The sequence below is a fragment of the Ambystoma mexicanum genome, chromosome 1q (genome assembly GCF_040938575.1).
Source record: "Ambystoma mexicanum isolate Mex_15411 chromosome 1q, UKY_AmexF1_1, whole genome shotgun sequence".
Lineage (NCBI taxonomy): Eukaryota > Metazoa > Chordata > Amphibia > Caudata > Ambystomatidae > Ambystoma > Ambystoma mexicanum.
The window spans coordinates 607491197-607518160 of NC_090922.1; the positions used below are offsets into that span (position 1 = coordinate 607491197).

At 44.8% G+C, this 26964-nt stretch overlaps 1 protein-coding gene across 2 annotated transcripts in view; it reads right to left on the reverse strand.

Moving 5' to 3' along the window:
* The window catches only part of ASTN1 (astrotactin 1), a 1300999-nt gene that overhangs the window by 586678 nt on the left and 687357 nt on the right, over window positions 1-26964 (reverse strand). For both annotated transcript variants that reach the window (XM_069641148.1, XM_069641147.1), the window contains exons 3-4: window positions 11539-11929; window positions 7707-7880 (exon numbers count right to left, since the gene is read on the reverse strand). In XM_069641148.1, the coding sequence (XP_069497249.1) occupies window positions 7707-7880; window positions 11539-11929 (565 nt within the window). The remainder of the gene's footprint in view (window positions 1-7706; window positions 7881-11538; window positions 11930-26964) is intronic.

A 26964-nucleotide genomic window follows, 5' to 3' on the forward strand; every position in this document is an offset into this window, starting at 1 on the left:
TCTCTGCTCATAAACTAACCACAACTTCTCCAAGGCAATGGCACCGCATGAGCCAAAAAAGATACAAAAGGAGAGGGTGAAATGCGTGCATGTGAATGCATCACGTAAACTGGATACTCTTCCATGGGCAGATGTCTAGTTGGGCACCGTTGGGACACGTTGCCAAACAGGCTGCAGTAGAGACGCCGGTTTGCCTTGCAAGCTGCCTCTTCATCATGTAACAATGGCATCGAAGTTGGGTAACACAAGTTTCAGCAGTGACTTGGGGGTGATTGAGAACACCCTCCAATGTTTACTATTTTACCCATTGTATGAACAGCTGAGGAATTAAAAAGAAGTTATTCCTAAACCTCAGAGGTTTAGGGTCTACCAATGAGGCCATGGCCTTGTTACTGGGAGATTTGGATGGCAAACTAACAAGGAATGTGGTTTCCTTCCTCACTGCAGCCTGTAAAGTGAGGAAGCACACAGGGCATCTTGCCTCGCTCTAGTGTATGCTTTTTTTGTGATGATTGCGAGGACACTTGCAGTGATGCACTGACACAAGATTTGATTTGCCTTTTTTTGTAGGTGGCTTTTTAACCTATATTATGGATCTGTTCCTTTTTTTTATTGAATTGTATTTCATACGGTGTTTTATTGTTCTTTTTCATTTATTGCTTTTTTAATATGTGTTTGTATCATTGTTGGTTTTATACGAAAACCCTTTAGGGCCGAATGTATCAATAGAACAAATCAAATCAAATCAATAGGATGGCAAAATTCTGCAAGGCTGGCGGCTAGAGAAAATAGTACCTAGTTCTATCAAGTTCCATGTAATAATGTCCCCGCAAAAATGTCTCCTGACAAAGAAGTCACCGTTTTTTTGTGGTGACATTATTACATTGAAGATGCGGGGGACACTGCCGCAATCCCTGCATTATTATTATTTCTTTTTACAAGGGGAGCAGGGGACATCCCCGCAACCCGTCCCCATACATGATGTCACCATATATAATGTTGCAAATGTCTTTTCATGGCGACATTATGCATGGAAACAATATGCATGGGGACGTTATTACCTGAGACTGTTGTATCTAAACGTCTAGAACTCACATGTGCACTATTTTGCGTAGAGGTTGGAAGGGTCTTTCTACCCTCAGCAAAGTCGGAAACCAGCTTTCTGGCAAAAGGTAGAACACTGAAACAGTCTCTGCTTCACTCCCGAATGGGCCAAGTGGCTCACACAGCAGTATTTTCTGGCTCATCTTCTCCTAAAGCCACTGGTCTGTCACTCAGGTTGGGCAGCTTAAACAACTAACAGTTGTCAAACTCCAGGACTCGAAGGCCGGATCCATGTTGGGATTTCAGGATACCCCTCATTAATATTCATGAGATAAATTTGCATACAATGATTAGAAATATCTGCACATTTTTCCTCATGAATGTTAATGAGGGGTATCCTTAAAACCCATCAGGATCCCGGCCCTCGAGACCTGGAGTTGGACAACGCTGCATGATCTGCAATTAATATCTCTGAGAAACCATCACAGCCACTTGATTTCAACAGATGTTATTTGATAATTTTGGAATCTGTCAAATTCAGCTCAGGGGAGGGAGATGGTAGTAAAATCAGCAATCTAGGAAAATCTTTCATTTTGGTTGAAGCCAAATATCTGCATGAAGAGTGGAACCCAACGCGAACCACTGATAGTGAGAACAACGGATGCCAGCAAGAGAAGCTGGGGAAATGTTTACTGCTTTCTTGAGGCAGGGGAGCTAGACCCTGAACAACAATCATGATTCTTCCAAATGGCAGGAACGGGTGGCTGTATTCAAAAGTCTGCAGGCCTCTCTATACAACAAGATAAAAGGAAGCAGACACTAATTCAGAGAATCAGGTGCAAAAGCCTTCGGGGTCTGGCGAGGGAGGGGATGCTCAATGCTTTTTACTCGGTTGGCACAGGAGATAGGGGACCGAGGTGAAATCTCAGATTATTTTCTTCTCGGTGGTCTACCTTTTGGGAAAAAAGACTTTTAATGTTGACAAGATGAGCTTTGCATTTTCAACAGTGGAATGTTGAGTTCGAATCATCCTGCAGAACATCAAGCAGACATTGGAGAATCCTAGGCTGGTTCTCTTTCTGCTACAAAAGAATGACAGATACAATTATCTTCAATTAAAGTGGCAGAAAGCCTTCTTTATGTTTTTCCCAGACCCCCTCTTTGTGAAAATACTGAGGAATTCATGAAAAGGTAGAATGCTATGGATTTGCAGATTGCTGCATTGGCGCAGAATCGAATGTTACTCACTACAGCTGAGATGAATGAGATCAGATTATTGGAGACTTACTTTATGGTTGTCACCTTTATGTAATGTGAACCAGCATCAGGCAATGTGGTGTAACAGTATAGGACTTGAGCAGGATGCTGCTGTGTGTTGACTGTAGACCTCCAACAGTCACTTTGGCATTCTACTCTACCATCCTATTTTTGACACTAGACATCTTTAACAAAAAGTCTTACATTCATAATCCTGTGACCCAGTAAGAGACTATGTGCCTCATTATGAGTTTGGCAGTGTTGTCAAAAATGGTGGTAATGCAGTGGTGATGGACATTACCACACCACTGGAGTATGGGTTTGGAGGTAAGGTCGAAGAAAAATCTCCAGCAAAATGCTGGAGGTAATTCTGCCATCTCACCGTCAAAAAACAGCAATTTCAGAGTAATCACCGCCAGTGGTAATTCTGCCAAAATCCCCAGGGAGTCAGTCCTATGGACTCCATAAATGGGCACTAACACTGCCATTCCACCACCTGTAATCTGGCGGTAATTCTGCCAAACCAAGTGGTGGGAACCGTAAATCCATTTGGTGGTATCTTGTTGTATTTATCACTGATATATCACCAAACTCAAATTGAGGCTCTGTGACTTCTGAGATTATTTCCAGTTGGGTGTCTTAGTCTATACTTTTCAGATTCAGCTGTCAGCATTGTGGGCACTTTTGATAAGCATGTTCAGTATCAAGGGTGTGGTTCAAGATTCCCTAAGAGTTTTTTGGTTAGTTACAGCAGCCTCATCGACCTATTCCTCTGCCATGTGGGACCTACCTTTGGTATTAGGAGCTCTTCATGTGTGACATTTAACGTTCTTGGGAGCAGTACCCTAGCACCTAGCATCTAGATCACCCTCAAATCCAGGTCATCTCGATGCTCAAATTCGTCAGGATTGAGGTCTCAGTTTGACACCAGATAGAGTTGTCCCCCGTCATACACCAGATTTTCAAACTAAAGTGTCTTCATCATTTCATCTGAACTGGGATATTGTGATCACTACCTTCTTTCCACATCCAACAACCATCTATGAAGAACTCCCCACTTGCTTGCTTGGCAATTCGGAAATCCCTACTCATTTGAACAGGAGGAGATCCTTTGGGGGTTATGGTTTCCTCCAAGAGACTGTCCTAAGCAATGGTGGACTGATGGTTCCACACATATGTCATCGCTACAATGAAGTCAAAGGAGAAACTATTCCTGACATTGTCCAAGCCTGATCAACCAAGAGCATGTTGTCTTCATGCACAGAGGTAGAAAGCACTTCATTGGTAGACATATGTAGCATAGTGTCATACAGGCTGCCAATATCATGAGTCCCAGGACCTCTGCCTCCTTAGTCCGCCTACTGCTCACTCACCATCACACACTCAGACAGGGCGGCAGCAGCAATATGGCAGTCATGGGTATCGCAGGCGGAGGGAAACGGGCACGAATGGTCACCCCTCGGTCTTTGCGATCACTGTTTCATTGGCAACTACCATGGCGCCTTGCGACGGTTCGCTGTAGTGCCTGGCACAGGGTTGATCCACGTCACGTGACTAGAAAGTGCCCGTCTGCTATTAAAAAAATGGAACACGTGACGCGGAAGCACTCGGAGGGACGCCCCGTCGTGTGACACCGTGGCATGTATCACCTGACGGCCCTGCGCTGTTATAAACAGCGAATACACGTTTACACGGTGCTTCACAGCTTTTTTCATCAAGCACTGTTTGGCATTCTCTGGCTGTCTCGATTCTTGGTAACAAACTACGGACTGCTTAACGGATTCCTTGGCCTTGGATTACGTTTGCTTTTGGTACCTTGGTCCTTCGACTCCTAGCTTTGTGCACAGGTTCTTCTCTGGATTCTCCCTTGGAGGACTGTGTTGATGCTTTTTGACTACTGACCCCGGAACGTTCTTGGATTTCTTACGGATTGTCCTCTCCAGTTTTTTAACTTACCATCACTACACACAACAGGTGTTTATTGTGAACCTCCATCCAACGTGCCGACCTTGTACTCCATCACTTGCTGCTGCCTGTCACTCACCGCAAGTGTAGGAACCCTTCCTACCTTGAACACAGGGTATGGTTTGACAACCCACCCCTCAACCTCTCAGGTAAGCCTTGCAGTGATTCTCTCTACACATATATTCTGTCTATCTTAAACCTGTTGTGCTTAACCCTTGCTTGCTTTACAGCGGTCGGGGCTTTCCAGCGTTCCTGGTTCCTGCACCTTCGGCACTCAACACCTGTGGCTTCAAAGGACACACAAGGAGTCATTTTCTGTCCTTTCTGTGCGTCACTTGGGGACAGAGGTTCCATAATCTACACGACCATCAAGATATAACACATAGAAACATGGGTCTCCCGATGCAGATTTACTTCGTTTTACATGGTTCAACTCATGGAAATCTTTGCGAAAGAGTTTTAAACGACAGTCCTTCCCTCCACAGGTTCTTAACCTATGCATTCAAGTAACTTGTATTGTCATGTAATAAGAAATGTAAGCAACATTGTTCCTTATACTCCGGAGTTCCTTGTCTCTGGCGGCGAGAAGGAGATCGTGGACGTTTTCACTCCTGCTTCTTATATGCTGCTTTATTTAGGACTGAGAGAGGGAAGACACATCTATAGATAATGTCTAGATTGCATGCAGGTAATATTAATTGCACTGAGTCCACTTTTCTCCATCACAGTCCTCATGACCATCAAACCCTTCTAAACCCATGAACACCTGGCCAGTGGTACTTTTTGATAAAAACAGGCCTGAAGGGCTATTAGGGTGTGAAGAGAGGCCTGAAACTCTAAGTTGTATTGTTTTAAAGGGGCAACCAAGGTGCCTTTCTCTGAAATATTTAGTTAGGACTGGAAAGGGGAAGACTAAACTCAATGTAATGAAGACCAGAGGTGTAGTCGGATTGTCTAACAGGTGGGGCCTGAAGCTAATGTAGTTGGGCTCACCACAGTGATGTTAACATCTGTAAAAACTCACACAGTGCTGCTGAGCCGTCTTTTACAGACTTTGGGTGGGCCTTGCCCGCTCAGGCCTACCCTGTCTACGCCTCTGATGAAGACTACTGGTATGTAATCCTGGCATTCCTCAGACACTTGCAGGCTCAATAGGGGGTTCCCAGGAGGGGTTCTCAGAACCCAGCAGAGGACATTCTACCTACAAGTGTGGACAGTCCTCACAGATCGCCGTGGAGAGTGAACTGTGCTGCCCAAGTCATAGCTCACTTGGATCGGAATGGCAGCAGTGCTAGTTCTGTTGCCAAACTTCTAGCGCTCCTGGGTAAGCCCTGTAACCACAGGCATGATCCTGAGAGTTCAGAGTAACCTAGTGGAGAGCTCTGCTCTCTATGTTCTAAGGCCTTTCAATGCTTCAGTTGTATAACTTAGCTCTGCTGTGTAAATCATCAGCCTTTGCGATCGCTGTCACCTGGGGAACACATCTACTGTCTGAAGTCTGAGGCTGTGCAACCGGTGCAACTGAGGGATGCTCTACTCTGTAAGAAAGTGGTGCGCAGCTTGTAGCACTACACAGATTTTGGCCCGCAACTCCTATTAGCCCTAGCCAGTAGGACCAATGGTGAGGGATCATGGGAGACATAGCCCAACGCCTCTGTACGTCCATGTGTTGCCCACCATTGGCACTCTTTGGCAGTTCTCTATAACAGAGCACTCAGTCTTCAACATGTCTGTGATTTGGGATATGTCCTCTATCTTTGTCACAAAAAAGGAACAAAAACTCCACCACCTGTCTCAGATGTCAAATTGCAAAATGACTGCCCTCTGAGGGACAGGACGGGGTATTGGTCTGAAGTGATGGGGATGCATTCGCTTTGGGCATCTTGAGGGTAAGAATCACTGAACTAGTCTGTATAATCTGTGAGACCAAGGAAGAGCTCTGCTCTCTAAGGTCTGAGAAACTGGGGGGTGTTTCGCTGTCACAGAATGGTGTGGCATGCATCTTTGCAATTGGAGGCCAGACTCCACACAGAAAAGAAACAGAGCTCTTTCCCTGCAGTGCCACACAAGGACATACAATTCAGAAGCCAGGCCTGCATGCAACCAAGTGACCATTGCGCCAATTGATTTAGAAAGTGCAAAGCACATAAAAGAGAAACCAACAAAGAGCCAAACCAGCCCTACACCACGGCTACTTTCATATCCTTCACCTTCTCTTGTTAGTTGGACAGGGCTTTGTTCAAAGGAGAGACACCGTGTGAATCATGAGTACACTTCTCTATGTTGTCCAGAGTACACCTAAAGATGTTCTAGGTTCCAGAACAACGTACAGGTGTTGTGTCCCTTGTTAATGGTGCCCCATTGGCTGGGAGATGGCAATTCAGAGCCTCTTGCTTGTAAGTGAGGATCCTGGCTTTGTGGATAAATGATAACTTCCAGAAATCCATAATAATTGTTAGGAAGATCTGGGTACATCATTTCTGGAAGTTGGGATTATGGGGAACCTGTGGGTTGGGGTGGGTTGGCGGTAAAAACCCTTCAGTTGTGTGGTCTGTGTGTTGGGTGAGTTGGAGAGAGGCCATGCAGATTCTGCTGTGGTTTGTGAAGCAGCTGCTAATGTGCGACTTCTCGCACAGAATGGAGGTTCTACACTGATTAGCACTTTGCTGGGGGTTGCTTTCAAAGTGCACCCAATTGAAGGAACTATGTTCCATCTTGCTTTCTTGGCTGGGTGTGTAACTCTGGTAACACTGCTGGCATTAATCAGCTTCACAGGTGTAATTTCTTAGCCGCCTTGCTTTGAGATCAAAAAGAGGGTCTCACTGCTTGAGTGGGATGGGAAATTGTGTCAGGCACTAGTTGGAGATCAAAAATAGGGTCTCACCTCTTGAGCAGGGTGGGAAATTGTGTCAGGCATTAGCTGCCTCGCTTGGAGATCACAAAGAGGTCCTCACCTCTTGAGTAGGGTGGGAAATTGTGTTGGGCATTAGACAGGGACTCTAGTAAAAGGGGGTGTATATTGGAATGCCATGTGTCCTTTGGATTTCCAGGTGGCTAGTGAGAGTTTTGAGAGTTGTTGGATTGTGGTGGGTTTTTTGGATATTAGTGTGTGGATTTTTTGTTTTTGCTTCATCTGTGGTGACCATCTTCTGTTTGGTCTTGGTAATAACATTCATCTCCTGGACAGTGAATAATGGTAGTCTGCTTGACTGGGGGGATGAGGGAGAGGACCACTACTTGAGTATCTACTTAGTATTGCCCTTGTGGATGAATGACAGGTTACCAAGATTGCCCTTGGCGTGGAAGCAGAAGGGGGACTTCCTGTGTTTGGAAGAGTTTCAGAAGAGGCATGGGCCAGAAGGTGCTGGATGTCCACTGCAATGTCAGACCCTCCCCAGACACCCCCCCCCGGCCCTCCTCAGAGAAGCAATGAGCATTACCTCTGGATTTGTTGTTCATCCGCTTGCGCTGGTTGCTGGACGTGTGCGAGAGCAGAGTCGCCTGCTGTTGGTTGGCATCCACCGGGCTGGTGGCGATGATGTTGTCCTTGTACTTCTTCATGAGTGACAGCTTGGCATTGTCACTTCCTGAGCAGGAGGAATTTAAGGCAAACACTGTCAGAAAAAGAGAAAAAGAGGAGGCAATCAGTTAGACCCAGGAAGCATCTCATTGGGGTGGAATGGCATGACCCGGAAGTGGGATGAAGGGGCATTTCTAATGTGTTCTCACAGGAAAATAAAAATCTATTGTTTTTTGCAAATTTGGATTGAGTTGCAAATGCAGAGCTATCTATGCCACAAAGAGCGCTCCCTGTCCGGATTGAGGTGCATCAATGTCTTGAGTGTGGGTGTAACTCGTCGATAGAATGGTGCAGGACAGGACTGAGATGCATTGGCAGAGCTTGGTGTAGGATGGCAGGACCATCTGCAGGTCAGTAATAAAGTTCCATGGTACAACTGTGGGTGTGGGTTCCTTTGCTGGAGGGTTTCAGGCAACGGGTGAGGTGCATTTACAGCGAGGTGTGTCGGCCTCAATACTAGAATATCAGGTGCGATGCAGGCCTGGACTGCGGCATATTGGCAGAGCGGTGTGCCCCATCGCCGCAATATAAGAGCTATGTGGGTGTTTCAATCCGGGGATTCACTTGGTGCTTTAGGGAAGGGTTATCCTTTGTATTCTACCACTCGGGAAGTCAGCGATGCTGCATTTAATGAAACTAAGATTGTACCCATGACTTCACCCGGATAATAACAAAAAGTGAAGCCTGGCTTAGTTGAAGAGACTGAAGGACAGAAATGAGCCTGTTAGATTAGTCACAAAATGTAACCACTACAGTTGACAGATCACAAGCAACCAATGTGAACAGAACATTCTACAAACAAAATAAAGACTCGCCAAACACTTCCTCTTAGGTGAGGATGCCTTAGAGGAAGGCGTTCGCCCGAGCTAAAAGCGAATACCCTGGGAGTCCTTCCTGGTAGACTCCAATGCAGCTGTAAAGGGCGAGCCCTTCCAAACCAATTTTCTCAGAATGGTCCTCCCACTTATGCGAGCCAGCCACTAGCGGAAGCATTCATCATGGCATGCCTGGACTAATGAAACACCATGAACACATGCCCTAAAAAAAAACACTGAAACCTCCCAGGATTCAAAAGATTTGGGTGGGTGTCCGGGGGCAGAAGATTTGGTGTAGGGGTCTGTAGCAGGAGGTTTGAGCCCATCCCCCTATGCTTCTGTGCCCTTTGCAAAACCTTTCTCTTCAACGAGTAGGTCTGTATTGCATGTTGCTTTTATGTGTGCTGTGAAGATTAGCCTCAAGAGGAAATGTATTTTTGCAGTAGCACAGCATACAAATGCTCCCTCCATACATCCATACAAGCATCCATCCATTCATCCATCCATCTGGACTGTGTCTCAGTCTGAAATGCATGCACTCAGAAGTCCAGCTCTAAAACCCCTCACCCAGCTCAGGGTGGAAAGCAGCATGCTACTTTACTGTATGCTCAGCGGATAGGCCTGGCATTGTAATAGTTCAGTATTGAAAATAGACCCCCAACTGCGTGCCAACGAAATGTCTCACTGGAATACTCTTAGCAAAAAATAAGGTGACTCCATCTTATCAGAACTGGCGCTCTCAGTTGGCCCCTAATGGAGCTTCACTCGCAGAAGAACAGAACACAATACGAGAGGTTTGAAATCAAAATATGGTACATAATAGAAGTGTACAGCCCTGAAGATGGTTTTTACCGAAAAGCATTGGCATATGTACACATAATGGTCCCTTGCTATCGTTGCTTCGCCTCACTACTCGCTACGAGACAAATTGTTCACACAGGAATGTGCATTAAACAGTTCCTGAAATTTTGATAAGTGTCCCTGCATTTTTGTGTCATAGGACAATTTTTTTCTTCCGGCAGCTGCAGGCTAAAGCAACCAAAAGGATAAACACAGATTTTTTGGAACCTACAGATTTAGAAGGACTTATAGAGAATAGTGGTGCCCACCCCTACCTTGCATCACTGGAATACTCTGCCCAGCTAGATTCTAGAGGTCGGGGAGCCTGAGCCAGCCTAGTCAGCTGGAGCAAGATGCCTGGCTCTGGCTCAGCTTGAGTGCCTTGGTGAAAGATGAGCCCTACTGGTGCTAAGGCAGGCATCTCCTTAACCAACGTTACATTCACAGAGCAAATTAAAGTGGCACTACCATCCTGTGAAACTTAAAAGAACTGCACACAATCATTTACTTTCAAAAGAGCAGTTTGTTTATCTTTTACCAGGAAATGCATGTGTTTGCCATACTAACGATGCAATGGGAGCTTGTGAGGCCCGAAAACGAAAACATTGTAAACTGCAACCAAAAAACCTGCCAAACAGCCTTGACCAATCTATGCAATCCTGGGCAAATCACTCTAGTTAAATGGGTCATATTTCCTTTGACTGCCACATCACTAGAAGTGCTCTGTTAAACGTGAACTACAAAAGTCCCACTTGGATATAGTTTATTAAATTACAGTCTTTGCTCCAAAGATAATCAAAATATTGATCAATTATGATGTGCACTGCCCCAGGATGAAGTACCCTCATCTTGCTCACTCATGAGCTATGTTTCTTTCCTTACAGAGAAGGGAAATAGATGATGCGTTACACTGTTTGGTGGGCAAGAGGGTTTCCCTGCAGCATTTCCTTTAATGTATAAGGGTCTGGCCAGGAAAATGTCTTTTACTCCCCCCCAGGCTATGGGAATTGGCCCTGGGTCTGTGAATCAGGTTGTTGGAGGTCACACTGATCGTGGGCAAGGGGAATGATTCCATAGACATGAGCCTTTCCACCTGCCACACAGCCCTTTAGGTTTTGTCCTGAATCTCCCTCCATCCCGTGCATGTGGGTGCCACCTCTTTCTACCACTTGTGCCTGCTGAAAGACTGAGCATGGCTCCCCGAAGGGTTAAGCCTGCTAGAAGCAGTGCACAATAAGCATCTCCAAGTCTGTGTGAAACAATGGCTAGAAGTAGCTGATCTTCTTATTCAAATTTGTTCTTTTAAGTTTTAAGCTTGAAAAGTATGGTTACATAACACTGTAGAGGTCATTGCTTTGCATTTTAGTTCATACGGCGTTCCATTCAAGATTGGTAAAAAAAGAAAGCTATAATCACTCTTTTTGCTTACCATAAGGTCTTCTACATTTTTCACGTATGCTTATATTGTGTTTTGCATACTTTTAAGTCCTCTTTATGAAAGATGCCATTGTTTTAGCTGCTTCAATGTGCACTCTAACATACATTTATACCAGCTAGAGCTGAGAAGATATGTGGTCAAGTGCAGACGGGGGTCAAATTAGATCTGATAGAAAGTGTGTGAGCTTGGACAAATCAGTTAATGTCACTAAGCTGTATTTTCCAAAATCGGTATGCCAGGTATATGTTTCCTGGTATGGGGGCAAGGAGGAAGGACATCAGGTATGGGTTTGTGTTGTGAGGCCGAAGCGGAGGATGCTAGGGATTGGGTTTTTGTTGTGAGGGTTGAGGAGACAGGATGACAGGTATTGGTTTTGTGTTTGGAGCTGGAGAGGCAGACAAGGTATGCATCAGACACTCCAGCGGAGGTGCACTACTTCCCTATAACTGACCACAGACACGCAGGGAATGCTCATTCATTTCGAATCGCTAACCTCATCAACTCTCATAGAGACTCACTCATTCCTTGGCCCAGGCCCTATGCACACCCACTGAGGATCTCTCATTCCTAGTCACTGGCCAGGCTCCCAGCTGCCCTACCTGGGGTCAGGTCCATGGCTGTTTTTTCATTGCAGCCCTGCAGGGAATCCAGGGTGCGGGTCATCTGGCTGGCAAAGTCCTCGCCGCCGTTCATGCACTCCCGCTGCAGGTGGTGCCTCAGGTCTGTGATGTCGTACTCGTAGCCGTCCAGGATGGGTGTCTCGCGGATGCTCAGGGTGCCAGTGGAGTTGTGGCCCTGCCCACGGGCATTGCGCAGGCTCTCCCGCCCGTGCCCAATCAGGACCGATGGTATGTAGTGGATCTCGTTGGCAGCCTCGGCGCTGGCACTCTTCTGGGGCTGCGGCACGCGCCGGCGCTTGCACCAGCGACGCCGGGTGTAGAGGATTAGGACCAGGCACAGGATGGACACCAAAAGGGCAATCATGCCACCCTGTAACACAGAAAAAGAGGCATGTGAGGGTGGGAGAGACCGGCACTATGACGTGACGTGAAGGACAGTAGCCACTAGGCATCATTGTTAACCTATGCTTCCTTTAGCAATCACCAAGGTCGGACTGGGGTATTACAACTGGCTCAGGCACCAATGAAAAAGTGGCCTACAGTCCCAATTGGCAATTAAATCTTTTTGTGACAGACTGTTTCAATAGTACCCAATTGGAGTTTTGGGGAAAGTGCGTTGCAAATTGTACATTAAAAGCAATATGTGTAGAGTTAAACTGGTCAAAACTACTAGCTGCACAATTAAGTGACTCATCAAACTCGTTCCATCCGTTTGAGTGTCCAAGACGCGGCAGGGCCACGCCGGATTTTGGCACATGGTATGGTGAAACCGATGATTGCACGATATTGGGGCGATGGGGTGGACCGTCTCAATGCCCTATTGGGTAGTAAATACGAATGCATGCATGACGTATGCTTGTGGAGTCTGCTTCCTGGGAATAGAGGCACAGAGTGAGAAATAAAATGGCCAGATTTCCTCTGGTCCTAGCCAAGAGGCGGCTAGCCATCTCGTGGAAGGGGATTAATGGCCCTTCGGTACAGCAGTGGCTCCAGGATGTACATAGGTGGGGGGTCGCAGAGGTGGAGTATCTGAGCAAATGTAGAGACCCTGAAGAGGAGAATGAGCTGGAGATGGATTGGGGGCAGCTACTGAATGATCTAGTGTCCACTCAAGACCTACGACCCCATGAAGGGAGTCATCAGAGATCATACAGGACATTGAGAATCTCCAACAATCACAGCTCCTGAGCCCCAGTCAGGGGCTTTTGTTGTGGTCTGACATTACCAAGCAGGGCTCTTCCCCAAAACCTTAAGAGCCCGTCTAATTGGGTGATTGGGGTGGTATCACCTATAGCTGGCACATTAAGAGGTTATTTTACTGGCCCTTGCATGTCAAGTCGGTTTGCCTTAACCTTCCCCAGAAACTATCTATTACATAGTGGCAGGATTGCAGAATTACCATTGGCCCCTGCCCTCTGCCATCCACCCCTGGATTTGTGTTGAAGGAGTGGCTGGAGCTGATCTCCCCACGCCTGGCACTCAGTTCTGTTCTCGGCACTCGGTGCACCTTCTCTAGAAAGACTGTGTGTCCCCATGGTTGCCATCAGTATTACCACTTTTGCCTTAGAGAGTGCCTTCAGGATTGCAACATTGTAGAATAAAACATGCATCACATTGTGTCTGTTTCGCTAAGAACTGCTCCTCTTCCCACCATGAGTAAATGGCCATTGTTTGGGTTGGCTGCACCACATGGGTGAAGACCGCGGAACTGAGCTTGCTGGTCTGCAATTAGTGAGGATTTATTCTGGTGTGCAGGTGGCTCCCTGTCTCTGCGGCTTAGGAATGTTCTGCTCGTCTCCGACCTTGGCTGCGAGACCTGACCTGGTGCTTCGTGCAGCCTAATTCTGCTTTGCTTCATCTTTCATTTGAGGCCTGTGGCTTCATATAACTTTACTATAGTTTATAATATGATTTCTATATGTCTATATTTTGCTATTCTTCTTATAGGTTACTAATATCTTGGTTCTTCCAGGTACCTTATACGATCCTGTAGCTTCATATGGTTAATTGCAATAAGCGTCTTCAAGCTTGCTCTGCATCTCTTGTTGCCTTGCGTTACTGCGTTTCTGAGTTTGGCAAATGAGAAAAAATAATAAAGCCTTTCAACAGTATGTATATGTATCCGTCCTCTATCCATAGAACTGTGTAAGCATGTTCTTCATGTGTGCACGTGTGGGTCCGTGTACATTTGTGCATAGATGCGAGTGTGTTTCATGGCTAACGCCATTATGTCGTGGTGTCTCTAATGACGTCAGCACTGCAGGATATTTGTCATTAGTCGATCATGTGCATTGAGGCGTCTGGAACCATGATCGGATCTGTGTGATTTGGCAGTTGCAGAATTGTTTGTGGAGTAATTGGCCGTTGTGAATTTTGCCGTGAATAAAATCTTACTGCAGCCAAACCCTGCAAATCTATGCCCCCACCACCTCAAAACATCCCCCACCCCCACTTACTTTTTGCAAGTCCTCTCTCTCTCCTAACCCTGCATCCCCCGTCTCCAAGCCTCAGGAAGTGGGGGACACCTCTGCAACCCCCAAGGCCATAAATACTGAACCAGGGGTTGCGGGGGACACCCCTGCAACCCATTTTCAGTACTAATAACCCAATTTGATTGAATCAAATCGATCGAATGGTACTGGCCGAATTTGGCCAGATGGACCAATCGATCAATTAAATTCGATTAAATTCGATAATACTCCATGGTCAGTGTTGTGGCACATGTATCCATGATAACGTTGGCAGGATATGGTTTAAATGATTGTCTGAGAGAATATCAGTTTGCATATGTAGTTGTCACTCGCCGTCCAGGGGGCTGTGCAAACAGTGACTGGCATCATGCATCTCTAGCTCTTCGGGATGTCATACTTATCGGGGGTCAAGAGGGCCATTCCAGGGATCCTCTCTTCAACTGTATGTTTCATGTCATGAAAAATGTAATAAAAAGAAATTTAAAACAAACGTGGCTCATCAAACTGACCCACTTTGACCACAAAAAACCTGTCCCGCACTAGCATGTTGGGCTTGCACTTCAGGCATTGCCCGGCAAGCCGGTGTGTGCCTGGCACATACTCCTGTATCGCTTTCCACCCCGTGTGGTTTAACCAATAATATCCTAAAGGTCAGTATGCCTTTAGCATGCGCCACGAGGCTGTCAAAGTGACAGATGTTTGGCGATATGAGATCACATCACATTGCATTAAATACACTCGACTCCCTTTTGAATTAGTGCTAATTTTTGAAAACTGCTTATTAATAGGTGATAGAATTTAATTTTCAATTAAATTTGCACCAGCCTCTTGTGGGGGCCATGCTAGGGGTCAAAAAACATGTGTGGTTATTGCTCATTCCAGAGATCCGTATGCACCCTAGAGGGAACATTTCCCAACACCTGTAAAAAAAAACCTCAGTTGGTATAGTCCCTTCAGTAGAAACTGTGCACAGCCGAATGAGTACAACACCTGCTTCAGGTCTACTGTTGTGCCGGTGTTTGCCGGTCGGCAACACAGGCACTCTTTTTTGGGCACTGGAACTCATTGCTGCGGCCAGCACACGTGTAATTGTCTTGTTTGTTTAAACTTTGAGTATGAATCGATAAATCATTGTAATTTATCTCACACTCTGTTTGCAGTTGCAGGCCATGGCTGGCTTGGCCTGGGACTGCAATGAACAACAAACAACCAATGAAAACGAACATTCTGTTGTTACTATGCATACTAACACAGAATGTACAATTTTCATTGGCTGTTCTTCTGAGCGGTTTATAGTGAAAAGATTGAAAAAAAATCTCAAAAAAAAGGTAAAAAAAAAAATCTCGAAAAAAAAGTAAAAATTTTTTTTCAATACGTATTTTTTCCAAAATGGGGGGGTTCCCCACCCAACCCCCCTTTTTTCATTTTTTTTTATTTTACCCCTTTTTTTACTTACCTGACCCCAAAAATACATATAAATAAATAAATAATAAATTTAACCTTTTTTTTTTCGAGATTTTTGTTTCGAGATTATTGACATTCGAGATTTTTTTTTCGACCTTTTGACTGACCACCCTTCTGAGTCAATGAAAATTACATGGTGACGTGTGGGGGTGGGTCACGTGGGTGTTTTTGGGCACAGGCAGCACGGTGCCACCTTCATTTCAAGTTACAGGGCGTGGTGTTGTGTCGAGTGCGAGGAGAGAGAGCCTGTCTGTATGTGTGGTGGGGCCTAGTTGCTTTCCTGCTCAGGAAGGTATGTATATAATACGGGCCTCTACTCCCCCCTCCTTCCCCATGCCCCCAGTGACTTTCGTTTGTTCCCACCTCCGTCCCCATGCCCCCGTGATTTTCGTTTGTTCCCCCCTCTTTCACTGTGTCTTTCGTTTGTTCCCCCCTCCATCCCCATGCCCCTCGTGATTTTCGTTTGTTCCCCCTCTCTCCCCATGCCCCCAGTGACTTTCATTTGTTCCCCCCTCCGTCCCCATGCTCCTCCTGATTTTTGTTTGTTCTTCCCTCGCTCCACATGCCCACAGTGATTTTTGTTTGGTCACCCCTCCCTTGCCATGCCCCTCGTGATTTTCGTTTGTTCCCCCTCCTTCCCCATGCCCCCAGTGACTTTTGTTTGTTCCCCCTCCTCACTCCCCATGTCCCTCGTGATTTTCGTTTGTTCCCCCCTCGCTCCCCATGCCCCCAGTGATGTTGGTTTGTTCCCCCTCCCTCCCCATGCCCCCAGTGACTTTTGTTTGTTCCCGCCCCCCACTGCCCCCAGTGATTTTCGTTTGTTCCCCCCTCACTCCCCATGCCCCCAGTGATTTTCGTTTGTTCCCTCCTCCCTCCCCATTTCCAAGTGATTTTTGTTTGTTCCCCTCTGCCTCCCCTTAACCTCTGTGACTGTTGTTTGTTCTCTCCCCATGCCACCCGTGATTTTCATTTGTTCCACTCTGCCTCCTCATGCCCCTTATGACTGTCATTTGATCCCTCCCCATGCCCCACTGTGACATTTCGTGCTTCAGTGCAACTGGACTGCTGGCGGCAATCTAGGTCACCCACATTGTTCTTCAAGTTACATGTGCGATGAAAATCTATCACCATGGTGTCACCATACCGCGTGGTCCTCTTGAATTGCTAGCGATTGTTTGGTATTTTACTATTGCATAGTATTGGCAATGGTGTATGTGCGCGAGTTTCAGTGAGTTTATGACAACTTATTTTATTGTGTATTAAAAGCGCTGAAAACAAAGTGGGCAAATAGATATTTTGCCTTTTGCATCTTATAGTTTACCATTCAGGATGTGGAAAATAAAGGTACACTGATATTATTTTGGCCCAACATGCTGCTATAAGGATTTACATGTTGTCATGAAGCTTTTAAGCAATTTGTGTATTTTGCAAGTAAACTCTATAGGACAGTATTATTGTAAGTCTTGTTGACACCCACAACTTAAATATATGTTACATGTAAAGCGTGGAAGAAGGTGGCTGTTCTGTTACCAAATTGCAGAGTGGGTTAAAATCCCTACTTCGCTGTTCAGCATAAGTGTGTGATCCCGGGCAAATAATGTAAGCACACCCTAACTTCAACTGCAAAAATTGGAGTGCTTATATTATAAGTGATTATGTTTACACCCTTGAGTTACAATAGGACAGTTTTAATAAGTGTAGGGACACATTGGTGTACCCCGGTCCTCCTCTGATACTGGCTCCAATACTGTCACATAGAATTGCATTATTGCTGCACTGGCCCTCCCCCAGTCTTGGAGTCATAACACTTGATTTGACAGGCAGATATAGGGCCTCATTACACGGATGGCGGTATTAGCACATGGACCAAGGTGCTATTAGCACCTTGGTCCATGCCGGTAAAATACCGGCACCGCCTTGGTGGAAAGGGGAATTACCGCCCCATTCCAAGGTTGGCGGGGCGGTAATTCCCCCTTCCACCACTGCCCTTCCCCATTCCCATTTTTGCCCCATAGGGCATAATGGGAATGGGGAAGGTGCTAATTACGGCACCGCAATTTTGCGGTGCCGTAATTAGCACCAAGGTCCCTTAGCGGGTTGGTTTTTAACGCCTGCAAAAAGCAGGCGTTAAAGCACCAACCCGCTAAGGGACCTCGTAGTAAGGCGGTAATGGTTAACGGTCACCGTTACCATTAACGGAGACCGTTAACCATTACTGCCATCCGTGTAATGAGGCCCATAGTCTCAGCAGCCAGTCATTGCACCAGAGATTCTAGTATAGCGGACTAACTGTGGTAGAACCAACATTACATTTTCTCCCCTGTTGCTCGCAGCCACTGAAGTTGCTTGGCCCGTCCCGTGTACTGCCCACAGACTCTGAATTGTCCCGTTATGCTATGATATTGATATGTCTGCGGGAATTGTGATGGAGGCCAGTAAAATATTAACGTCCTGTCATCTTAAAATCACTCTGCCATAGAAACTGGGCCCTGTTATTAAAATGTCTCATTTGCAATACCTACATTTGGTCCTCTCTGTCCTATGAGGATTTCTTTTTCGTACCTCACTTTTGCTGCATACATTTCAGGGGGCCTTTTATGTGAACCCAAATATCCCAATTCTGCCTCCAGCAGTTGAATTTCCTATTGAGCATATGAGGTATCACGCCAGCGGTTTGCAATTTCATTGACTTAGTGCCTTTGCCCCCCTTTAGGTTTGCAGTAGCGACTTCATCAGAGGTTCATCGTGGTGGCAGTCAGAGTCTGAGAGTCTCAGACTGTTGTGTGGTACGCATCCTCGTCCCTGAAAACAAGGTAAGGCATACGTTAGCAAGCATAAGTTGGGTGTCATTGTTTTGCTGACTCAAGGAAAGTGGGCGCCAAACATGTGACATGGAGCAGCAGCAGTGTGATCGGCTGGTGCTGGGCCGATCTAGGTCTAGCAGTGAACTGGCCCGGGCCGCCTGCCCTGCGACCGGTGCACGCCCGCCTCGGGTCGGCATTATGGGGACAAAATTATTTGGGCCCTGGCACTTATTTTTTTACAAATTAAGCACTGCTTGTGTCACATGGAGGTCACAGTTGCTTATGGCGGAGTGGTCGATTCAATTCTGTATCCTTCAGGATGTGACCAGAATGGGAGCCATTGAGCTGCGTAATTACAATAGTGTCTGGCCAAGGGAGAGTTCAATTTGTGATGTGTATGTATGTCTTTAGTCAGACCAAAGCCGGCATTTATTAGGTCGTGGAGAACCGTTGGTGCTTTGAAAACGGCTCTTCAGTGGCCCAAAAGATTAGCTGCTGAAATGAACAGTCCAACCTCCCGCTGCTGTAAGGCATTTCTGCCAGCATGAGTGACAAGTGAAATGAATTAACTTTACTTACTGATAGGCTGCAGTGGATAAAAGAGGATCTGTGCGTCTCCCCCGCAGGCCACTTTTGCCGAACCCGATTTTACAGGTCTGCCTTCGGCTCTGTGGGGAAAACACAGAGATGTGTCGGGTCTCCAGTTTGCATCTTCTCATGTGAGGGATGCCCCTGTGACTCGCCACCTGCATCCTCCACCCAATTCCCTCTTCACATGGGGGCAAAGGGGGTGTTATGTTATGGTTTCTTTATCTTATATTTATGAGCCACCACAAATGGTACGTCTTGGTACGGCTTTATTGGCTTTATTTATACAACAACTGAACTCCAAGCTCCACATTCTAGAGCCTTATTCCTGCTATTCCATCATTCTAGATTCCATACAAACTACAACTATGCTAATGTAATGAAATAACACTCCATAACACCCCCCCTTTACTTATCACTTAACTACCTTCTACAGATATAAGCTATTACATTTGTTCAATTAGTCTCGCTGGCTTATGAACAATTCTTTGAGATCTACTTCTGACGTTCATGTTAGGAGCCTCATCCCCAATGTCCAGGTGCCGGGAATTCGTAGAAAAAAAATATAAGAACCTCTGGCTTCAGTGTCCACTCCACCCAAATCCACCTCCATATTACTACGTGTACACTCTTCACTTTGGGCAGACCCATCACTACAACCCAACAAGTTTTCATCCTCCGCATAGAACCAAGTTAAACCAATATCCATGTCAGAATTGTTCAACCCGCTCGCCCCATTCTTTTTACACACCTCTCCTTCACACCCAGCCCGTGTAACTTTTTTGAAAAAGGATACATTTCTCGTGACTTCACCACCACCACCAATCGCTGTGACCATGGACCCCTTTACACTCTTGACTTTCAACAGAGTCGGCCTCTACTGGGAGTCTGTTTTCTTTCTCTGCTTCTGCTTTACAACCACCATTTCTCCTTCCTGTAGTTTTATCTCCGCTGCCTTTCTTTTGCGATCCACCCACTCTTTGGTCTTCAATCTTCTCATCCGGTCTCTTTCTCTGATTTCATCATCTTCTTCCGCTGTATAATCCTCCAACCTGGGAAGTCTGATTCGCGGCTTATAGCGGATCATCAGTTCCGCTGGAGAGTGTCCTGTCATCTCATGAGGGGTGTTTCTATAGTTCCTTAACATCTGTGAAACTGCTTGAGGAAATGAGATATTGTCCACTACAGCCCATTGTCTGGTTCGCTTTAAGTTACTCATGAATCTCTCCACCATCGCATTCGCTTGTGGCCACAGGGGCGTTATCTTTTGATGTCGGAATCCCATGTGAGCTGCAAATTTACTAAATTCATGCCCTTGGAGCGGTGCCCCGGTGTTTGTTTTGATTATTTGTGGTATTCCCCATTCACTGAAAAGTTTATCTAATACCACCACCACATGATGAAACGCTGTGGATTGGATTTGTTTCACCAGGGTAACCCTTGAGTATTCATCTATGGCCACTGATAGATATCCACCTTCCTCTAATGGACCAAAAGAATCCAAAGCTCCTCGGTTCCGCGGTCCACTGGGTAATGGTACTTCAAAGGCGTTGTTTGATTCACATTGGATGTTATCTGGCAGGCGAAACAATTTTGTATTGTGTCTTCCACAATCAGATCCATGCAAGGAAACCATACCTGGTTTCTCAAAATGTTCTTTGTGTTCACTACACCTCTGTGTCCCTCATGAGCCAGCATCACTAATGTCTTCCTTAAACTCTTGGGTGCCACAAGTCTATTCCCTCTTAAAAGTATTGCATCTTCAGTTGCAGACAATTCATTGCTGATTTTCTCTAACTTCCTCAAATCTTTCATCTCTCCTTCTTCCAACTCCTTTTCTTGGTCAATGCACTGCCACTTCCTAGTCCTTGTTAGTCTGATTGCTACTTTTATCACCGGATCAGTTTGGCTTCTGTCCACAAATGTCTCTTTTGGTATCACAGTGGGCATGGCATTTAATGATATATATGATACATACTCCTTTGCTTCCATCTGCATTACTGAATCTACCTTATCCACCAGATGTCTCGATAAATAATCGGCTGGATTTGCATCTTTCCCCAGCCTGTGTACAATTTTGTAATCATATTCTTGCAGTCTCATACCCCAATGCTCGATTCTTGGGGGCATTTTGACTCCGGGATTTCCAAATTTTGAAATCAGTGCCTGATGATCTGTCACTAAAATAAAAGGCTTCCCGATTATGAAGTGATTGAATTTCTTGCAGGCCCACACAGCGGCAAGACTCTCCTTTTCCGCTTGGGAGTAGGCCTGCTCAATGTCACTTAGCGCTCGACTGGCGTAAGCAATGACTTTTGTTTGCTTGTTGTCTGACATCTCATTAGGATCCATTTGTGCTAGAATCGCGCCCAATCCCACTGGGCTAGCATCAGCAATTACCTCGGTGTCCCATTTAGGGTTAAAGTATGCTAATTGTCTAACATTTGTTAGTTCACTTTTTATCCTCTTGAAACTCTCTTCACATTTCTCACTCCAAGTGTATGCTACATATTTCTTTAATAGGTGTCTCAGGGGCTCAGTCAAAGTAGCATATTCTGGCAGATATCTTGCACAATATCCCACCATGTCAAGGAAAGATCTCAGTTCAGCCACGTCTCTCAGGGCCTTTAATTTCAGTATCACTCCCACTTTCTCTGGATCTGCTTTCATACCTTCTTCCGAGAATATATGCCCAAACAATTTCAAGCTCTTCTTATTTATTTCACATTTTTGTGCATTCAGTGTCAGTCCACTCTCCTGTAACAGTTTACACACTTGTCTTAAAGCGTTATCATGCTGAGCTTGGTCAATACCATATACAAGAATATCGTCACTATAATTGAAGGCATCTGGAACTGGCGCTATCACTTTTCTGATGGCTTCTTGGAAAATCTCAGCAGCCGAAGAGACTCCAAAACTGAGTCTTTTGTATCTAAATAAACCTTCATGGGTACTAAAGATGGTTATTGGACGAGATTCATGATCAATCACCAATTGATGGTAGCCCTGGTTTAGATCCGATTTGCTGAATCTCTTAGCCATGTTCAAGCGAATAATCATGTCTTCTATGTTTGGGCCTGGGTGTCTCTCCCTCAATATGGCCGTATTTGGTATACTCATGTCCACACAGAGTCGAAGCCATCCGTCAGCCTTGGGAACTACCACCAGAGGGGAAACCCATGGAGTCGGGCCATTCTCGACTCTTTCTATGATATCATTATCTCTCAATTGTTTCAGTTCCTGTGATACTCTTTTTTGCAGATGAAAATCTATGCGCCTTGGGTTTTGTGGGACAGGCTGAACTGAATCATCAATGTGCAAATGTATGCTATTAGATCTCAATCTCCCAATTCCTTGGAACAATTTTGGGAATTCCACTTTCAGTCTTTCTAGGTCTACCTTCTCTTTCATTACATGTCTTACAATTTGAGGCTCCAAGGGAATGCCTTGTATCTTTTTAGATTGATTGCATCGGACGTCAATGAGACCCAGATTGGTGGTAGTCTTGCATCCGATGAGACACCTGCCAACGATGGGACTTTTAATGACATACACTTTCGTTGTTACGCTTTTCCCCATGTGATTTAAACTGCATTGAAACAGTCCTATGTTCAACAATGGCTGTTCCGCTCCCCACTGGAAAATCACAGCCCTCGAGACTTTCAGAGGATATTGCTCGGCCACTTTCCTGTACATTTCCTCACTCATAAGGTTGACTGTAGCTACGGTATCCACTATAAAAGGTACATCTTCTCCTTTCAAATTCACTGTTACTCTTATTGCATTTATGTCATTTTCATTGTTGCCTATTAGACTCACATACTCTCTGCTGTATCTGTCATATTCATCTTCCTTCTGGTAATTCAATGGTTCTGCTTCTTCCTAATATGACATTGTCAAAATTGGTGGATTCTCAGACGGGTCTTCATATTTTACTCTTCCTTGAATTTGTGATTCGTCATTAATTACCATCCTAGGTCCTACATACTGTGCATTTGGATCATGTCTCACGATCTGTAGTTCATCCATGGTTCTAACAAATCCCGTTTCAGCCAAATGCAAATTTACTCTTGCCCCAGAATAAGACCTCATATCTCTTTCCATAGAATTCCACACTCCACCACTCTTTTGAATATCATATCTTCTGTTCGGCATGACCTGCGAATTGTTGTTATTGGACGGTATGTTTGTCCTTTCTCTGCACATTGTCTGGAAATGGTTCTCTTGCCCACATCGTAGGCATAGTTGGCCCATCGCGGGACAAGGCCCTTTGTGGGGAAATTCAAAGCCACATCAGTAGCATTGTCTGTCACCAGTGCCCCTGCGCAGTTAATTAGGTGATCCCATTCCAGGATGTCTCCTTTGCCACTGGACATTCCGATTTATGACAGCAATTGTATCTATTTTCTTTGGGTTTTCTATGTTTGCTGCTTGGGTATCCACCCTCTCATATATTCTGGTGAGTTCTAGTACCTCTTTCATTGGTAGGGGTTTCTTTAATAAATGTTTTCTAAATTGTGATGATAGGCACCTTTCAATCACCTTAGCCGTATTGCTTCATTATCATTGAAGTTAGTAAATTCACAGAATGTGGTCTTCTTCTGCAGCCTCAGCACAAATTGGGCTATTTTTTCGTGAGGGCTTTGTGTGCACTGGTTAAAGACATATCCCTTGTAATATCTATTGAGTGGAATTATTATTTGTGCATTCATTGCACCTACCAATAGTGGATAAGTCATCCTCTCTTGAAGTGGAATCGTCTTGATAATGCTTTTTATTTCCTTCCCAACTAAATTTGTGAAGATGTCCATTTTATTTGGGGCATTTTGATCCCCTACAGCTCTAAGGAACACCTTGAATTCCTCAATCCACTCTTGCCATCTCTGGCCCTGTGTTTCCTGTGGCTCCAGGGCAAATGGATTCGGTCTTCTTAGATAATTTAATGGATTTGTTGACATTGGTGTGTTCGCTGCCATCTGTGGCATGCTCTGTTGTTCAGTTGCATCCCCTGCAGAATGCGTGTCTTCCAAAGACATTTTGCAACTGTCCTTGTTTGTCATTTCTTAGGATGTCTGTATGTATTTTCTTTTGTTTTCTGACTTTATAATTGTTCTTCAACTTCTTGCTTAATTTTATGTGTGCGTATTTATTCACTATATTGCCATTTCACCTTTAATTGGAAGGCTTCTATTATTTTATTGTCCATCCAATACAATGTTTCTTTCCCTTTTTTTTCTAGTGCTTCAGTATAGATTGTTTTCAGTCTTTGTTCATCTCATTTTCTTCCCCTTCGCTCCGGTTTGTAATTCTGTATTTATTTTGCTTTTCCGTGTCTGCAACGCTCTTCACTACTTTCATGAATTCGTTCGTGCCGATTCAATATGTCAGAAAAATATTCTCCCCAAAATGGCGGCACGTATTCTTATGTCCGCAGGTCCCTTCCTCTAATGTTCTACTGTTGTTCTTTATTACGGAGCGTATTCTGCGCGCACCGGTCCCTTCTGTATTGACACCGCTCACGGGTCGGCTCGTGCTCAGGTGCGTTGCTCTTTGAATAATGCTTCACAGTCCTAAATTGTTTTGCTTGACCAAATGATGTACGCGTTTGCACCCCTTGTTCCCGGAGGCTGTATTTTAACCCTTAGTTGCTCCTCCTACCTTGTAGTCGGTTGATTTAGTATCCAATCTGCCGTCTGTGTTCTCCGCTTCCTCTTCTATAATGTTACACCTCCAGTGCTTCGTTTACGTGCGTCACAGTCCCGCTTGCCTCCAGGAGGAGATTTCAACCATGCCTAGTTTATCCTCGTTGCCATTGTTATGTTATGGTTTCTTTATCTTATATTTATGAGCCACCACAAATGGTACATCTTGGTACGGCTTTATTTATACAACAACTGAACTCCAAGCTCCACATTCTAGAGCCTTATTCCTGCTATTCCATCATTCTAGATTCCATCTAAACTACAACTATGCTAATTTAATGAAATAACACTCCATAACGGGGGGCACCCCGCAAGACCCGGTCGGCAACCGGGACCACACACTCCCACTGTGTCCCCTCCCTCCCATTATCTCGCAGCTGCACACAGACCCGCCCCAGTTCAGCCCACTTTCACTGAATGTAAATCCCAACAGGCTGCTTTTGGGAATGTTTGTTTGGTGGAAGAAGTCTGACTGGATAAAAGGCACATGAAGAGCCAGTCATTTAAACTTTAAATTCAAGTCAAGAAAAACTTTATTTCAGGAACTCGCCCATAAAGGTATACAACACACTTACATACAAGTCATGAATGTTTCAAATATAAGAAGGACATGTCCTCCAAATCAGCATTTTGCACTATAAATACAAATATACTTACATAGAACCATAAGGTAAGATTTAAAAATCAATGATACCATGTGCAAAACGCGGTTTATGGAGGTGGTATTAATTTATAGTACTTATCGTACTTATCGTATAACCTGATTTTGATCTAATTATCCAGGCTTTAGTCAAATATTTTGGAACCAAAAATACAACATATTCATGGCTTGGCATTTTGCATAAAACATGTGCATTAGAAAATGACCGAAGTTGTCACTTCAAAAAAACTGGCAGCATCCATCTCTTCCTCAGCAAAACTTACTTTGGGCAATCCAAGATGAAATGGATTGCGGATTCCAACAGCGTAGGACAAACAGGCCAGCATTGTAGAGTGCGTGATGACCATCTACAGGTATACTCTGCCACCGGGAGTACATTAAATCTGAATTTGATATACAGCGCTCTACAATGGGTTGGAAAAATGTCATTGAGATACCGTTCTGGTGATACATCCGTATAGCCCGGGAACCTATCGATTCACTGATTCTAGCATCCGGGCCTCCATGCACAGAACATCTAACTTACTCTACACTTCCCTGTAAATTTGATTATTGATTTTATCATGTTTCTTCATGAAATGGGACAGTGCTAGTTTGTACCATTTCCAAGACCTGCCAGCCCCCACCACACTCCCTGAGAGAGTAGTACATCCCTCATCATCTCTTTATAATGGGTTATCAAATGTATTCAAATGCAGTCCATAAAAGAGTGGTTTACACCAGACGTCAAAGCTGATTGGGTTTAGTCTAGTTGCCATTAGCAATGGCAGCATACGGATACTTATGGGTAAGTTAAAGATTTGTTTGACAAATGTATTTTCCACTGCTGTCACAGATGTTGATCATTCAAAGACCCAAAGTTCACTGCCATACAAGGCGGCAGGTACAGCTTGGTCTTTGTAAACTTTAGTGATCTTTGTGGTACTCTATTTTCCAAGATGACAACTCAGCATATGGAGACCATTAGAACGTCATTTAGTGTCAATTTGTTTTTGTTACATTAGGAACCCACTTTCCATCACTTTCCATCATTTTGGAACCTTATACCCAAGTAGTCATAGAAGCTTACCTCCTGAAGCAATTCCGCTTCTATGCTGATATTTGCCTTAATCTTGCGGGTGGGATGGCCGACCACAACCATCGTTTTACAGCAGTTCATATTTAACTTCCTGTCCTAAGAGACGTCTAATTAAATCTCCAGCTCCTTCTGCGCACCCATCTTTAACTTGGCAATGAGCGCAGCATCGCTGGCGTAAAATGATATGCCAATTTTCTGCTTAGCGATGAACGGAGATTCCAAAAGCCAAATCGTTGATATAAATGAGAAAAAAGAAGAGCGGTGAGTCCACATCCCTGGCATACCCTGTTTGTCTCCAGGAACTGATTGATTCGCTACCCGATCCAAATCTAAAAACTGCGGAGTTTGTTTTCATACATTCTTTGTATGGGGATACGAATTTCTGGGGATATTTTTGCAGATTAAAATTTTCAACAATATACCCTGATACACCAAGTTAAAATAATGTTTTAAAATCAACAAAAAACATAAAGGTTTTTTCCTTAATGTTCCAAATTTGCTTGAAAGTAAAAAGGACAGAAGGATCGGTCTACTGTGCCCATTCCTCTCTTAAAACCTGCTTGGAGGTCAAACATGTTTTCACCCTCTATGCACTTCCCTAAGAAATGTATAAATATCTTCCCATAGACTTTTGAAA